The sequence below is a fragment of the Molossus molossus genome, unplaced genomic scaffold, assembly GCF_014108415.1.
Source record: "Molossus molossus isolate mMolMol1 unplaced genomic scaffold, mMolMol1.p scaffold_m16_p_4, whole genome shotgun sequence".
In the NCBI taxonomy this organism is placed as follows: Eukaryota; Metazoa; Chordata; class Mammalia; order Chiroptera; family Molossidae; genus Molossus; species Molossus molossus.
In genome coordinates, this window is record NW_023425377.1 from 53119627 (window position 1) to 53134423 (window position 14797).

Below are 14797 nucleotides of genomic sequence, written 5' to 3' on the forward strand. Positions count from 1 at the left end.
AACTGAGCATGGCTGGGCAGGGACAGGCAGTAGGGCAGCTCAGGGGAACCTGGCCGGGGTTTGGTTGTGGAGAGGATCTTTGTCAGCTTCCACAGGGGCACCTGTACCTCTTACTGAGGACAGTTCAGGTGCGCTAGCAGGACCCCATGTTCAGCCTCATCTGCAAGAGGACACCTCAAGTGCCTGGAGCTCTGGGCAGAGGGTGTGGTGGGATGCTCTGTTTCTTCCCCAGGAGTCATGGATGCTGTGGAACTTTCCAGAAAGCTGCAGGAGGAGGCAACATGCTCCATTTGCCTCGACTATTTCACTGACCCAGTAATGACCACCTGTGGCCACAATTTCTGCCGTGAGTGCATCCGGATGACTTGGGAGAAGGCCAAAGGCAAGAAGGGCAGGAGGAAGCACAGGGGTGTCTTCCCCTGCCCTGAGTGCCGGGAGCTATCTCCCCAGAGGAACCTGCGGCCCAACCGCCTGCTGACCAAGGTGGCTGAGATGGCACGACAGCACCCGGGCTTCCAGAGCCAAGACCTGTGCCAGGTGCACCAGGAGGTGCTCAAACTCTTCTGCAAAGATGACCAGAGCCCCATCTGTGTGGTCTGCAGGGAGTCCCAGGAACACCGGACTCACAGGGTGGTCCCAGTGGAGGAGGCCGTGCAGGAACACAAGGTGGGCCCAGGGATGAGGGTCAGCAGGGGTCAAGGGGGCATGAGTGCAAGTGTGTTTTGAGGGGTGTAGTATTCAAGCAGGAAGATGACCACTGTAACAAACTTGTCCATATGCTAGATCCCCCAGTGAAAGTGTCTGCAACTCCCACAACATAGCAGATAGGTGGCCGGGCCCCCTGGATATCCCCTCCACAGTTATTCAGGAGCCCAGGCTGACAAAGTAGCCTCAAAGCTGTCTGTGTGGGAAGGCCAGGTGGCCCTCTATAGGGGAGGGAGGAGCCTTTTTCTTCCACCCTAAATTAGACAGAAAAGACAAATCGAGAGAAAGGCAAACTGTTAACACGAGTGGCCCGCACAGATCACAGGTTAGAAACCACAGCAATGAGTAACAGTGGTTTTAGAACTTGAGTTTGTCTAACATCTGAACCCAAGGGCAGCAAACTGGGAAAGTTGGTCCATTCCAGCTGTTGTCACAGAACACAAGCTTGGACAGCTTATAAACAGCAAGAACTTCATGCGCATGGTTCTGGAGGCTGGAAATCCAAGATTAAGGCACCAGAACAGTCGGGTGGGGGCTCCTTCCTGGTTCATAGATGGTGGACTTCTCACCATCCTCACATGGAAGAAGGGTCTGGGAGCTCTCAGAAGTTTCATAAGGGCAATAACCTCATTCTTGAGGGCTCCACCTTTATGACCTCACCACCTCCCAAAGGTCCCATTTCCTAGACCTTGGGAGTTAGGATTTAACATGTGGATTGTGGGGAACACGAACATTCAGATCATAACAGAGTAAATAGTTTGGGGAAACTAACAAAAGATAAAGTTCATCAGTGTAGGTCCTTCTAAGTACCCACTTTCCACCTCCTTCATGACCATCAAATTTCTCTGGGAGACAAATTCATGACAGTCTCATTTCTCATCAGTTTCTGCTTTTAGTCACATAACAGGAGCCTAGGAAGGCATCTCTCTGCATCTGTTGATTCTCATTTGTCTCCAGCTCAAAATAATCCTCCTGCCCAAAGAGCATATTTTGGGGTGGTATATTTCCATCCCTCTTAGAAAAGAGGGCACCTACTGATGTGGGTGTACAGGGGGCCTCTATCTCTCATCCCGTGGTCTTTTGTCTGCACAGCTGAAGCTGGAGGGTGACATGAGGCACCTGCAGGAAGAGATGATGAAGACCCAGAAGCTGCAGATTAGGGAGCAGCAGACCTTGGCTGAGTGGCAGGCAGGTGCTGAGGCCTCGAGGAGTGGGTGGGAGAGCCCGGGGCCCCAGGGCACCACAGGTCCTCCAGAACCTGTGGACTGTAGAGGTAAATGAGAGCACAAGACCCAGGAAAGGCATTGAATTCTAGCCAGAATCAGGATTAAGACTGTATGCTCAGCCCAAACTGGCCACTTTGGAGATGCAGGGACTGAGGGGAACACAGAAGCCTTGATTCTGCCATTTGGGGTTCATAGGGACACCCCAAAGTGATGGGGGCTCTTGTGGCCCCTGCATGCCTGCCCCCCAGCAGCTGTCCTGGATTTTTGTGTCACCGGAGCCCAGTGAAAAGTGCCAGCATCCCCAGAGTGGCCCCTCCAAGTTCATGGGCACAAAAGAGTAGACACAGGATGGCAGTTCCTGGGCATTGCCTCACCTTCAGCTCCCACCCTGCAGGAGAAAGTGAAGAAGCGGAGATGGCGCATTATGATGGAGTTCAAGAAAATGGCTGTCCTCCTGGTGGAGGAGAAGCAGCACCTCCTGCAGGCCCTGAGGCAGGAGGAAGAGGACATTGCTGCCAGGCTGCTGGAGAGTATGGCTGCACTAGAGCAGCAGAGTTGCTCCCTGAAGACCCTGCTGCTACGGCTGGAGGACTGTAGCAAGCGGGAACCACTGCAGATGCTGCAGGTGAGGTGCACCTGCTCACCTGGCTGTGTGGAGCTGACACAAGCTCTGGCTTAGGAAAAGCCAGACCAACAGGGTAGGCTGTTTCCATCAGCTCGAGCTGCATAATACCACAGGCTGGGGGCTTAAACATTAATTTCTCTCAGCCCTGGAGGCTGGAAGTCCAGGATCCAGGTATGGGCAGGACTTGTTCTTCTGAGGCATCTCTCCTTGGTGTGTGGATGGCCATCTCCTACCTGTGTCTGCACATGGTTGTCCCTCAGTGCATTTGTCCTGGTGTTCTAAGGACACCAAGTCACATTGGATTAGGGCCTACCCTAATGACCTCATTTCTCCATCACTTCTTAAAGGCCCCATCTCCAAATATAGCTCCATCTGAAGTCCTGGTGGTTGGGCTCCAACATGTGGAGTTAGGGGACATAATCAGCCTAACAGCCTCCAGTCCTAGATACCTGTGTTCTGCATTCCCTTCCTAGTCCAGGAGGTAGGGAGTGGTCCAGGGGCAGTTGTCATCCACTTAGTGATGTAGGGCAGGGACCCACTGGCCAGGTCAGGCTCGGTGAATTCAAGGCAGGAACAAGTCACATGATCCCACCTAAGTGTTTAGAATGGGGTAGAAGGCGTGGCTGGCCTGCCAGGGACGGGCCTGCACACAGAGGCCTGGGAAGCAGGATTATGTTGGCCGACAAGTAGGTAACTGTATAGAATGATAGAACCTATAGCAAAAAACATTTCACACTGTAAGCCATCACATACACAGTGTTTTTATATAACTGAAACAGATGCCACGTGCAAGGTCAGCACCAGTTTCATGCTTGTGCTGGCATCTGGGGTTTTGTTCCCAATTAAGTGTCCTGGTTTAGTTAACAAGGTACTCACCCCAACTGTGGGGAATACTTGGTTTTCTAGTAAAAAGTAGCCAGTTCACCACCCACTAAACACTCCTGAGCTGCCCGAGACCTGCAGTGTGGAAGCACCCTTGGGTCTCCTGTGCCTTCCCCACCCTTTGAGAGCAGGAAAGCTTCCATGTCCTTGCCCATATGCAGAGGGACAGCAGGAGACCTGGGCGGCCAAAAGATAGGGATCCACTCTGGAAACTGGGAAGAGGATCATGGGAAAGTATTATTAATTCTTGCTCTGCAGGACAGAAATGTCCACACAGGATACTTGGGGCTGACCCAGATTTCTAACAAGGGGTAATGGATCTTCCTCTCTGTTTTCGCAGGATATAAAAGAGCCTCTGGACAGGTATATGACTACCTGAGGTGGAGGCAGGGAGGGCTTCACACAGAGATAGAGGGGAGTAACATCTGTCCCCTCTGGAGGAAGAACAGTTTGAGTGTGCAGTACCCAGAGGCTATCCCCATCGCACTGAGGACTATCTGCAGGGTCCCTGGGCAGATAGAGGTGCTCAAGAGTTTCCAAGGTAAGTGGGGCCAGTTCTCAGCCAGAGCCACTCCAGGGAGACTTAAATTTCACTGGACATTCACACTCTACCCTTACCAGCTATTCCCAGGAGATACCCAAATGGCCCCCAGCTCATCTCCTTGGCACTACCAACAGCGACAGCTGGGGTACAGCCCATGCAGAGACCAGGCTCACAGCTAGACTCAGCCAAGGGGAAGCCTGGAGGGGGGGGTTGGTCAGGGGGAATGGAGATGATTCAGCCCTATCCCTATTGCTGGGTCTGTCTGCAGAGAACGTGGTGCCTGACCCTGCTACAGCGTACCCCTACCTCCTCCTGTATGAGAGCCGCCAGAGGCGCTACCTCAGTACCCCTCCAGATGGCACACCCTGCAGCAAGGACAGGTTCCTGGCCTACCCCTGTGCAGTGGGACACCAGACCTTCTCCTCAGGGCGGCATTACTGGGAAGTGGGCATGAACCTCACTGGGGATGCGCTCTGGGCCCTGGGTGTGTGCAGGGACAACGTGAGCCGGAAGAATAGGGTCCTCAAGTCCCCAGAAAACGGATTCTGGGTGGTGCAGCTGTGCAAGGGAAAGAAGTATGTGCCCCCAGTGTCCACTTTGACCCCCATCACACTGACAGAGCCCCCCAGTCATATGGGCATCTTCCTGGACTTTGAGGCTGGGGAGGTGTCTTTCTACAATGCCAGCGGCGGGTCCCACCTGCACACCTATGCCCAGCCGGCCTTCCCAGGCCCCCTACAGCCCTTCTTCTGCCTTGGGGCCCCCAAATCTGGCCAGATGGTCATCTCAACAGTGACGCTGTGGGTGAAGGGTTAGGCATGTAGGCAAGGAAAAGTGGAGTTTCTGCCCAGCAGGCCCACCTGCCCTGCTTATCTCTGGTGGAGCAGTGGAAGAGCCATGACTGTCTCAGGAGGGTTCACCAAGCCAAAATATAATCTTGATTAAAGCACTTAAACGTTGAGACTGTAGTCATAGGTGCTTCACAGAGGGAACCTATACCAATCTCCAAATACATACATATAGATCAGGCCATGGTGCTGTAGTTTTCTTTAGCAACGTCCCCATCCACCTGACACTCACTGGGTCCTCAAGGGTTTGGGTTATTATAGGTAAACCTGTGGCCTGGGGGAGGGGGGAGGGTAGTGTCCACCTTCCTTGTCATCAGCAATTCTATATTTGGTTCCTTCACAGGGAAAATAAGTACGACTTTTCAAGCTGAACCTCTAGAGCTGCCCACCCTCATCCCTTTCCATTCCTTTAAGTTGAACCTGCGGGAAGGCGGGGTGGTGGTAAGGATCATGGGCGGGTCCTTTCCTTTCACTCCCCACCCGCAGTTTCAGGCGCGTTAACAACCCTGTTAACAGTCACTAGTACCCCCGAATTCCAGTCAATGCACTCTTACCCCAACAAGACCAGAGTCCCTAGAGGCAGAGTCCCTCCTCTCATTCATTTCGACCCTACCGGGCCGGGCCGGAAGCGCCAAGGGCTCACGTGGGTGGCTAAGGGCTGCCCGCGGCCCGCGTGACATGTCACAGCCAATCAGTGACTAAAGAATGTTGCACCCCCCCTCTCCCCCCGCCCCCGCAAACAAAACAGAAGCTTCCTGCTTCCGCCCCTGTTTTCCTGTCCGTATCCGGGAGCCGCGGTGCTCAGCGTATCCCGTGCTTCCTGGCTTCCGGAGCCCCCGATCTCCGCAAGCTCCCCAAAGTTCCGGCGGCGGCAGGCTAGCGCTCGACCCGGCGGAGAGCGCCGCCTTTCTCTGCTTTGCCGCGCCATGGCCGCCTCCGATTTGTCCACCAACCTCCAGGAGGAGGCCACCTGCGCCATCTGCCTCGACTACTTCATGGACCCTGTGATGACCGACTGCGGCCATAACTTCTGCCGCGAGTGCATTCGGCGCTGTTGGGGCCAGCCCGAAGGCCCATACGCCTGCCCTGAATGCCGCGAGCTGTCCCCGCAGCGGAATCTGCGGCCCAACCGCCCGCTTGCCAAGATGGCCGAGATGGCGCGGCGCCTGCACCCGCCGTCCCCCGTCCCCCAGGGCGTGTGCGCTGCGCACCGAGAGCCGTTGGCCTCCTTCTGCGCCGACGAACTGCGCCTACTGTGCGCGTCCTGCGAGCGCTCTGGGGAGCACTGGGCGCACCGCGTACGCCCGCTGCAGGACGCAGCCGAGGACCTCAAGGTGCGGGGCCTGGGCCGGTGGGTTGGGCGCAGCCTGGCTCAGGTCTGAGGGACGCGGTTTCGCCTGGAATTTGGGGAGGGGTGGGGGGTGGGAGCTCAGCCTGTCCCAGGCCGGCACTTTCGCGGGGCTGGAGCACCACTCACCAGTGGGGAGCTGGAGTGAGGACCTGGGGGAGACAGGCGTTCTCTTTTTTGAGGCCGAGGTCTCGCTGTAATGGTGGGAGGGCCACCCTCTGGGGCGGTACTCGACGGGTGTGACTGAACAGTGGCAAGTATGGAGGCCAGTGACAGAGAAGGTGGGACGAATGAGGACTCATCTCTGGTGGGAGGATGTGCTGTGGCCAGGGCCCGTGGTGGGGCATCAGCCAGTGTTGAAACCCTGGTGAGAAGAGACTCCAGGAAGCAGGCAGGATCCTGCCGCAAAGCCACAGAAGTAATTGCCCAGGGAGGCAGACGCCAGGGCCCTGCAGGCTTCCTGAGTGGAGAACTTGGGACCACCACTGCCATCTGACACACCAGGGCTCAATTGTGCTTGGATCTCACGCTGAGAAACCTTGTTTTCCTGTTCTGCAAATGCATTTCCTTAAAAATCGAAACTCACACCAGCACTACCCCTTCTCCTGGGTGCCTCAGAGCAAACATTTCACCTAGCTCACCTGGCCTGTTGCCTTAGCAGAGTTTGTTCTTGGGACCCAGGTATTAATTAATGGGTGGCATCTTTCAAACTTTCTGACTGGCTTGCATTTTGCTTCACAGCCTGTATCCTGTGTCTGTGTCTGCTGGGGTGCACCATGTACAGTATTTGGTCAGTGTTAGAATTAATACTTGGCCAGTAGGTCACTATCATAGAACAGGCTTATGGGGCACCAGAATAAACCTGTTCCCTGATCTACATCAGTGGGCTTGCCTTCATATGGATGGATTCCTGTGGATTTTCCTCTCACTGTAAGGTGTTACATGCATGCAGGAATGTCTACTCATGTTCAGCAGGTTTGTACTCCTGTCACCAAACACCCTGATCAGGGTGCAGAAAGTGACCATGAAACTGGAGAGTGACCACCAGCTCTCTAAAGTAGGGGTGGGGAACCTTTTTTTCTGCCAAGGGCTTTGGATATTTATAATATCATTCTCCAACCATACAAAATTATCAACTTAAAAATTAGCCTGCTATATTTGGTCAGGCTAATTTGATGAGACGTGTGATGTTAGCTTGTATTGATTTCACAGGCCATATACAGTCCATGGACTGGACATTCCCCATCCCTGCTCTAAAGGCTCCTTCTAGCTGACCTGATAAAGTCTCAGAGGGCAGAAAAAACCTTTTACTCAACCCTGTTAGGTTCTGTGACTGAGATTTGCAAATTACACTGACAACAAACAGATTAACAGGTGAAAAGACATAGTCTTATTAGTCTTAAATTTTATGTGGCACAGTGTCCTCAGAAAAGTGAAAAACTGAAATGAGTGATTAGACTTAAGAGTTTACATTTCTGTTTCTTTTTCTTTTTTTTATCCTCATTTGACATTTTTGCATTTATCTTCAGATAGAGCGGGAGGGAGAAGGGGCAAAGAGAGAGAGAGAGAAACATCAATGTGAGAGAGACACACTGAGTGGCTGCTACCCATAAAATGCCAACCAGGGCCGGGAACAAACTGCAACCGAGGTACGTGCCCGTAGTGGGAACTGAACCCCAGACTCTCTGGTCCGCAGGCCGATGCTCTAACCACTGAGCCAAACTGGCCAGGGCTCTTTTTTTCTTTCTTTCTTTTATATATATATATATATTTTTTTTTTCCCCCACAGAGAGGAAGGGAGAGAGAGAAACATTAATGTGAGAGAGAAACATCAATTGGCTGCCTCCTGCACACCCTCCTACTGGGGTTCAAGCCTGCAACTGGGAACGTGCCCGGACTGGGAATTCAACTGGGACCTCTCAGTCCATGGGACAATACTTAATCCATTGAGCCACACCGGCTGGGCTCAAGAGTTTAATATTTCATTTTAACAGACGATGATAAATTGTGGATCAGTGACTAGACAAAGGAAAGGGAGTTTGGGCTGCTAGGGCCAATAACTTGTGGAAAAGGAACTAGGAAATATATGGGGGAACTACTGGAAGATCAACATTATTTTAGTAAGGTCTGTTTAGCACAATTAGGGATGATAATCTTTGGTGAAGAGGATGCCCCCTTCCTGGTGCAGGGAGGCCACCCTTCTCGTGGGAAATTTATGTCCTTCCTTTAGGCAGAAAGAAGGAGGGCAGAGGGCCCTTCCAGCACCTGCTATTTCTCCCTCACACTGTGCTGGTGCCTACTTTGTCTTAAAGCTGGGGATGCCCCAATAAGTCCACAGTAAATAATGTCGAAGGAAACAGTCGGGTGTTGCCTGAGGTCAGGCTCAGGTAGCCAGATCCAAGTGTGAGTGTCCCTTGCCTCCTTCCCAGTGAAGCTGAACTTTGGCAAACCCAGGACAGGCACAGAAGGGAAGGAATTTGCAGAAAAGAAGACTGCTATGTGGTAGGAAGTCAGGCTGGGGAGATTGTCAGGAGATCAGGGAAGTCAGGAGAAAGGGAAAAATTGGCAAGTAACCAGATTGGCCTGGGTGGTGGGAGGTCATGCTGGGTAGAGGGCATCTCCTAGCAGATTCAGTTTGCTCCCTCAGTTGTGTACCAGACACAGTTTCTCACAACTGACTCCCATCTGTCAAATGTAGTCTCAGCCGGAACTGGGCAGTGGGAGTGGGCACAGGGCCTAGGGTGGTTACTGGCTGGCTTCACCTCCCTGCAGGGCAAGCTGGAGAAGTCTCTGGACCACCTGCAGAAGCAAATGGAGGACGCGCTGCTATTTCAGGCCCAGGCAGAGGAGACCTGCGCCCTGTGGCAGGCATGTGGCTGGGCGCCAAGGTCCCAGGGGTGGGGAGGTGGGGCACTGGTGCCCCCACTGCTGGATGCCACTGTTCACACTAATGCTTCTTATAATGCAGCACTCTTGCTCCAGACCCCCAACCCCCAGGGGTGAGTTTGGGTGGGGGAGGGATAGTAGGGGGCCCTGGTAGTGGGTTTGTGAGCCCTCCTCAATGTCCTCCCCCCACCCCCCCACAGAAGATGGTGGAGAGCCAACGGCAGAATGTGCGTACAGAGTTTGAGCGGCTGCGCCGCCTGCTGGCAGAGGAAGAGCAACGGCTGCTGCAGAGGCTGGAGGAGGAAGAGCTGGAGGTGCTACCCCCACTGCAGGAGAGCGCGGTCCGCCTTGGGCAGCAGAGCGCACAGCTGGCGGATCTTGTTGCAGAGCTGGAGGGGCGCTGCCAGCTGCCCGCACTGGGGCTGCTGCAGGTGGGTGCGTGCCTAGAATGGGCATGCAAGGGCTCTGACAGGACGGAGTGCATCCAAGGAACAGGAAGGAGAAAGCCCTGGGGGGAGCAAGTTGACCTTCATCTCTTCTGTATCTCCTGTGTAGTACCTGTGAAATACTGGGGTGAGGGTTGGAACTAGTGTCTCAGGTATGACTGTAGGTCCTTATGGACATGCCATGGCCTAGAAATATGTACGAATACTGAACCCTGCTGAGAACTGCTGTTGGCACCTGTCTGGAAGCCCCATTGGGAACAGAAGAAGCAAAGCTATGAGTAACTTGTGAGCCTGGGGCCCCAGCTACACCAGAGTCTGGGGTCCTGGTACCCCTCCAGACCTTCTTAACTGTCCTCCATGGGTACAGAGCATTTTCCTGAAGGGACATGTATGTTAGTCCCCACTGCCCAGAGTAGCCAGGTGGTTTCTACAGAGGTCAACTCCCTTCAAGGTCCAGGAACCCCACCCTTGGGCAGGGGGGCCCTTGCTCCGTCCCTCTCCTAAGTAATGAGGGCAGCCCCAGACCTTGTGAAACCAAAATCACCCCCAATTTCCCAGTACCCAGTAAAACAAATGACAGCTGTTTCTAACTGCTTTGCACCTAGTCCAACCCAGGTCCTTTGCACATGCCTCTCCCAGGCCTATACTATCTCCGTGTCTCCTGATGAATCCTCAGGTTTCAGAAACCCACCAGTCTCCCTTTTCTTTTGAGGCCTTAGCAGGTCCCATGCAACCCAGACAGAATTGACTACTGTGTGTGAAATTTCCCACCCCAAAAGAAACCCACATCAGGCACAACATCTTACTTACTCTCTTTGTCCTAGTAGCTGGTGCACAATGTAGTTAGAGTGACGGTTTGTGGGGTTTATTTGACACATGAGCTGGGTCCCTGCTGTGTGCCAGGCAATGTTCTAAAAAGACAACTTGTTTGCTGTCAGGAGCTGGCATTCCAAATAACAGAGTGTCTCTGTCAGCTCTGTAACAAATGCCCTAGACAGGTGGCTTAAGCAAAAAAAACATTTATTTCTCCCAGTCCTGGAGTCTGGAATCAAGGCTGAGATCCAGGTGTGGGCAGGGCTGGTTCTCCTGAGGCCTTTCTCCACAGTGTTTACACCACTGACTCCTCCCTGTGTCTGCATATGGTCAGGCCTCTGTGTATCTGTATCCTGATCTCTTCCTATGACTCCGGTCATATGGGATTAGGGCTCACCTCAGTGACCTCACTTTAAACTAATCACCTATTTAGGAAGCCTAATCTCCAAATATAGTCTCATTCTGAGGTCCTTAGCATTAAGGCTCCAATATGTGGATTTGGGGGCTACAATCAGCCCATGACATCCAGTAAAATGCTCTTGTATATCATTTTGAGAGAAAGGAGCATCTAGGCAGAGAAGCCTTACCTGGAAGTTGGGCTCTGAGTCAGAATGTGGGGGAGGGCAGCTAATGGAGGTCAGGTGAGGTGTCTGTGGGGAGGACATGGGATGGGAACAGGTGAGGCTGCAGGGGCAGTTTCTGACCATGAGGGGGGATACTGTGACACTGATGGAGGTAGTGGGGGCAGAACTATGTGATGCACACTGACACTACATGTCTCTCCCACAGGACATCATGGATACCTTGCACAGGTAGGAGCCCAGCCTTTCCCCAGGGAAGGTGGTTGGGTTTGGGTGGGGGTGGGGGTGAGGGTGGGGGTGGGCCCGCCCTGGTGGTGACACCTGGCTACCTCTCCAGGGTCCAGGAAGTGAAGCTACAGCCACCTGAGGTGGTGCCCATGGAGCTGAGGACGGTGTGCAGGGTCCCAGGGCTGGTGGAGGCTCTTCGAAGGTTTCGAGGTGTGTGCCCTAGCATGTGGATGTGGGGACCTGGTTAGCCCGCTCTGGTCCAGAGGAAGTGCTCATCCTGAGCTCCTGCGGTGGCTGAGGCCTGTGGTAGGAAAGGCACAAAGGCTCCTGGTTCATGGCTGAGAAGCCAAGGAGTCAGGGTCTGCTTCTGAGGGAGGGCTGCCCCTGGCACACTTAGGAAAAGCAAAGGTTGGTTCATCAGGTGCCAGGACACTTTGTAGGCTCCAGGCCTGGGGAGTGTGAAAGCTGGACTGGAACACTCTGGGGATTGGAAGAGTAGATATAGAAAGCACTCAGGTTCTTCCTGAATTTCAAGATAATGAATCACAAGGCAGTGTGGGACCACTTTCCAGAACATTCCAAGTTATAACTGCAAGTAGTGAGATGACCTTTTCAAGGAAGATGAAAGAAGGGGAGCAGTCACTTTGCAGGCAGGCACAAGGAGCCCAAGGTGACCACTGCTCTGTCTGCAGGGGATATAACGCTGGATCCTGACACTGCTAACCCTGAGCTGGTCCTGTCAGAAGACATGCAGAGTGTGCGGCGGGGGGACCTGCGGCAGCCCCTGCCCGACAGCCCTGAGCGCTTCGACCCTGGGCCCTGTGTGCTAGGCCGGGAGTCCTTGAACTCTGGCCGCCACTACTGGGAGGTGGAGGTTGGTGAGCGGGCCAGCTGGGCCTTAGGTGTCTGTAGGGAGAATGCTAACCGCAAGGAGAAGGGCGAGCTCTTTGCTGGCAATGGGTTCTGGATCCTGGTGTTCCTGGGGGGCTTCTATAACTCCTCTGAGCGGGCTTTCGCCCCCCTGCGAGACCCACCCCGGCGCGTGGGCATCTTTCTGGACTATGAGGCTGGGCACTTGGCTTTCTACAGCGCCACTGACGGTTCACTCCTATATGCCTTCCCTGAGACACCCTTCTCAGGGACACTGCGTGCCCTCTTCTCACCTCTCTCCAGCAGTTCCACCCCCATGACCATCTGCGGACCCAAGGGTGGGCCTGGGGATGGGCTGGTTTCCCAGTGAGTGGGCCTCTCATGCCTTTGTCCTGCATTTGAGTCTTCGAGGGTGTCCTGAGCCATGGAAAGAACTCCCAGTGCTGTTTCATGTGTATAATAAAATCCCTACCCCTCTCATTCCTGGGAAGCCAGCACCTGCAGGGCCAGCAATATCTCCCGCGTGATCTTCCATAGCCATCTTATGTCACCAGTGCATTGCTCACAGCTTTCTGCAGAACCAAGTCCCCTGGGAACACTGTGCTGGAGCTCAACTGGTCCAGGGGTGGGTGAGGCACCAGGGCCTGTGAAATTTTCTGGGACCTCAGACTGAGCCCTCAACAGCCCCAGAGCTGCATCCCCAAAGAGGCCACTGGTAGGTGAGTCTTGTCAGCCTTACTCAGTGTCAGATCCTAAAAAATGGTTCTGGATGTGGTTGCCTCATTTACCAGGGTGCAGCAGTCCTTAGGAGAGGAGGGGGCATGGGAAAGGCCAGAGCAATGGCACTAAGAGCAAGAGGTACTGCAAAAGGGAACTGAGGGAACTGGACTTAGCTCTCAAGTCTCCATGTGTGGATCACTGTGGCTGCAGAATGTTCCTTCCTGTCCTAGAGCTGACCAGCTCAGGAAAGACACTGGCCCTGCCTGGGGAAGGGGTGAGGCTGCACAGACCTCTCCTGCACCCCACCGGATCCAAGATTTATGTTGGCTTGTTTTCATGTTTCACAAGAAGGCCTGGTGCAGCATCTCTGCACCCCTAGATTTAATCTGTTGTAAGGACCACCCTCACAGTAAATAAACTATGTCTGTGATGCCACAGTCTTTAATTGGTGGGCGGGAGAGTCTGTGGGCAGAGACCTGCCACCCACTGCAAAGTTGGGAACACAGTGACTGCTGTCCATTCATTTCATGCAACTGCCATGTAATTCTTTTGCAAATAACCTGATCAACAATTCTAGGTTCCAAGGTATTCAGTAGCTAACTACTTGATTATTTATTCATTTTGTTTTCATGTATGTGCCACTTTGAGTATTTTAAACAATTCCTTCAAATTATATGCATGGGACATTTTTCTCAGTCGAGCCAGGAGTCTGGCACTTTTCTAGCTGGGAAAGTTTTCCCATCCCAGTTGACTGCCTACTGTTTCACTTCCTATTGAGATTCTGCAGATACTGGTTGGTTCCTGCCTGGAGCAAGAGTTGGACTTTAAAGTTTAGGACTTCCTGGATGACCACTGGAACCCAGGAGGTGGGACCGCCTCAGGGTGACAGTTCAGAGGAGCACACGACTGCCCTGAGAACAGCAGGCCATGGCTCTGTAGCAAAGCTGGACACCAGTGTGAGAGGGGAAAAATATTCCTTCCACCCATCTGATCCCTGTCTGGACCCTTGTAATAAAAGATTAATGAGAAGAACGTTTATTAACACATACACCTGGTGCACATGGGAAACACCCAGAAAAAAATTAGAAACTCCAGCAGCAGCTCAGAACTCATGCCTCTGCAATAAGGAACACGCTTTTGGGAAATGACCGGTCAAGGCAGTGTGAGGGAAGAAAGATTGGTTAGGGGTATTAAGTAAGATTCCCAGAGCCAAACCCATGGTGAGAGATCTCATTGTCTCCTGTGACTGACTCAGTCTTTCCTGGGGAGGGCTTTTAGCTTCTTTATTGTGCTTATCAACTGCCTCCACCCCAAATTATCCTGTTGCCAAAGTGGGATATTTGGAATGGAATGTTTAGCCATCCATGACCAAGTGACAAGAAATTAGCTTAGTTGATGCCTATCCACACACATGCTGAATATACTTTCCATGTTTTACCTGCTGAGCCAGTGGGGCTTTCCTGGGCACCATGGACCACAGTAAACAGAGAAGATCCTGTTCATGGAGTTGATACTGTTATGTGTCAGCGAGATAACCATAATCAGAGACGCACAGCCACATTGTAAAGGAGCGCTTTATTCTCACTGGAGGACTGAGAGGGTATAGTCTCCCATGATTCTCCTTGCTCGTCCGATATTTTTTTTTAAGCATGTTCTTTTTTTTTCTTTTATTTATTTTTGTTACAGATATTTCTCCTTTTCCCCCCACTGATTCCCCCTTCCCACCCCGTCCCCAGCTTTGTTGTCCATGTCCATTGTTCATGCATACATGCATATAAATCCTGTGGTTTATCATCCTCCCCCCCCCCCCTTCTGGGGATTGTCAGTCTATCCCACTTCCACATCTCTGGAACTACCCCATTCCTCAGACTGTTATGTTCATTATATTCCACAAATAAGTGAGATCATATGATACTTGTCTTTCTCTGTTTGGCTTGTTTCATTTAGGATAATACTTTCCAGGTCCCTCCATGTCGTCTCAAAGAATAAGAGGTTTCTTTCTTACAGCTGTGTAGTACTCCATTGTGCATATGTACCACAGCTTTTTTATCCATTTGTCTACTGATGGACATTTG

The 14797-nt window shown here is 52.7% G+C and overlaps 2 protein-coding genes across 3 annotated transcripts; both read left to right on the forward strand.

The window, feature by feature from the left end:
- The first annotated feature begins 237 nt into the window (after positions 1-237).
- On the forward strand, positions 238-4798 carry TRIM17 (tripartite motif containing 17). The gene is made up of 6 exons (XM_036241071.1): positions 238-666; positions 1798-1893; positions 2326-2556; positions 3779-3801; positions 3879-3979; positions 4251-4798. The coding sequence occupies exons 1-6, from the start codon at positions 238-240 to the stop codon at positions 4796-4798; spliced, it is 1428 nt and encodes a 475-aa protein (XP_036096964.1).
- A 791-nt stretch (positions 4799-5589) lies between these two features.
- Positions 5590-14351, forward strand: TRIM11 (tripartite motif containing 11). 2 transcript variants are annotated; one of them, XM_036241069.1, is made up of 6 exons: positions 5590-6164; positions 8951-9046; positions 9265-9495; positions 11113-11135; positions 11242-11342; positions 11825-14351. In XM_036241069.1, exons 1-6 carry the CDS (start codon positions 5757-5759, stop codon positions 12370-12372), a joined length of 1407 nt encoding a protein of 468 aa, XP_036096962.1. In that variant the 5' UTR covers positions 5590-5756; the 3' UTR covers positions 12373-14351. The 2 variants fall into 2 exon arrangements, with proteins under 2 accessions (XP_036096962.1, XP_036096963.1); XM_036241070.1 differs by having other exon boundaries at positions 9268-9495.
- The last annotated feature ends 446 nt before the right edge of the window (positions 14352-14797 follow it).

What these genes read in the sequence shown, in the direction of transcription:
- TRIM11 (XM_036241069.1), top strand. Translation starts at nt 5,757, where the DNA reads ATGGCCGCCTCCGATTTGTCCACCAACCTCCAGGAGGAGGCCACCTGC. An exon ending in AGACCTGCGCCCTGTGGCAG is followed by an intron (nt 9,047 to 9,264) that starts GCATGTGGCTGG and finishes ACCCCCCCACAG; the next exon opens with AAGATGGTGGAGAGCCAACG. An exon ending in CCGCACTGGGGCTGCTGCAG is followed by an intron (nt 9,496 to 11,112) that starts GTGGGTGCGTGC and finishes TCTCTCCCACAG; the next exon opens with GACATCATGGATACCTTGCA.
- TRIM17 (XM_036241071.1), top strand. Translation starts at nt 238, where the DNA reads ATGGATGCTGTGGAACTTTCCAGAAAGCTGCAGGAGGAGGCAACATGC. An exon ending in ATAAAAGAGCCTCTGGACAG is followed by an intron (nt 3,802 to 3,878) that starts GTATATGACTAC and finishes TCCCCTCTGGAG; the next exon opens with GAAGAACAGTTTGAGTGTGC. An exon ending in GGTGCTCAAGAGTTTCCAAG is followed by an intron (nt 3,980 to 4,250) that starts GTAAGTGGGGCC and finishes GTCTGTCTGCAG; the next exon opens with AGAACGTGGTGCCTGACCCT.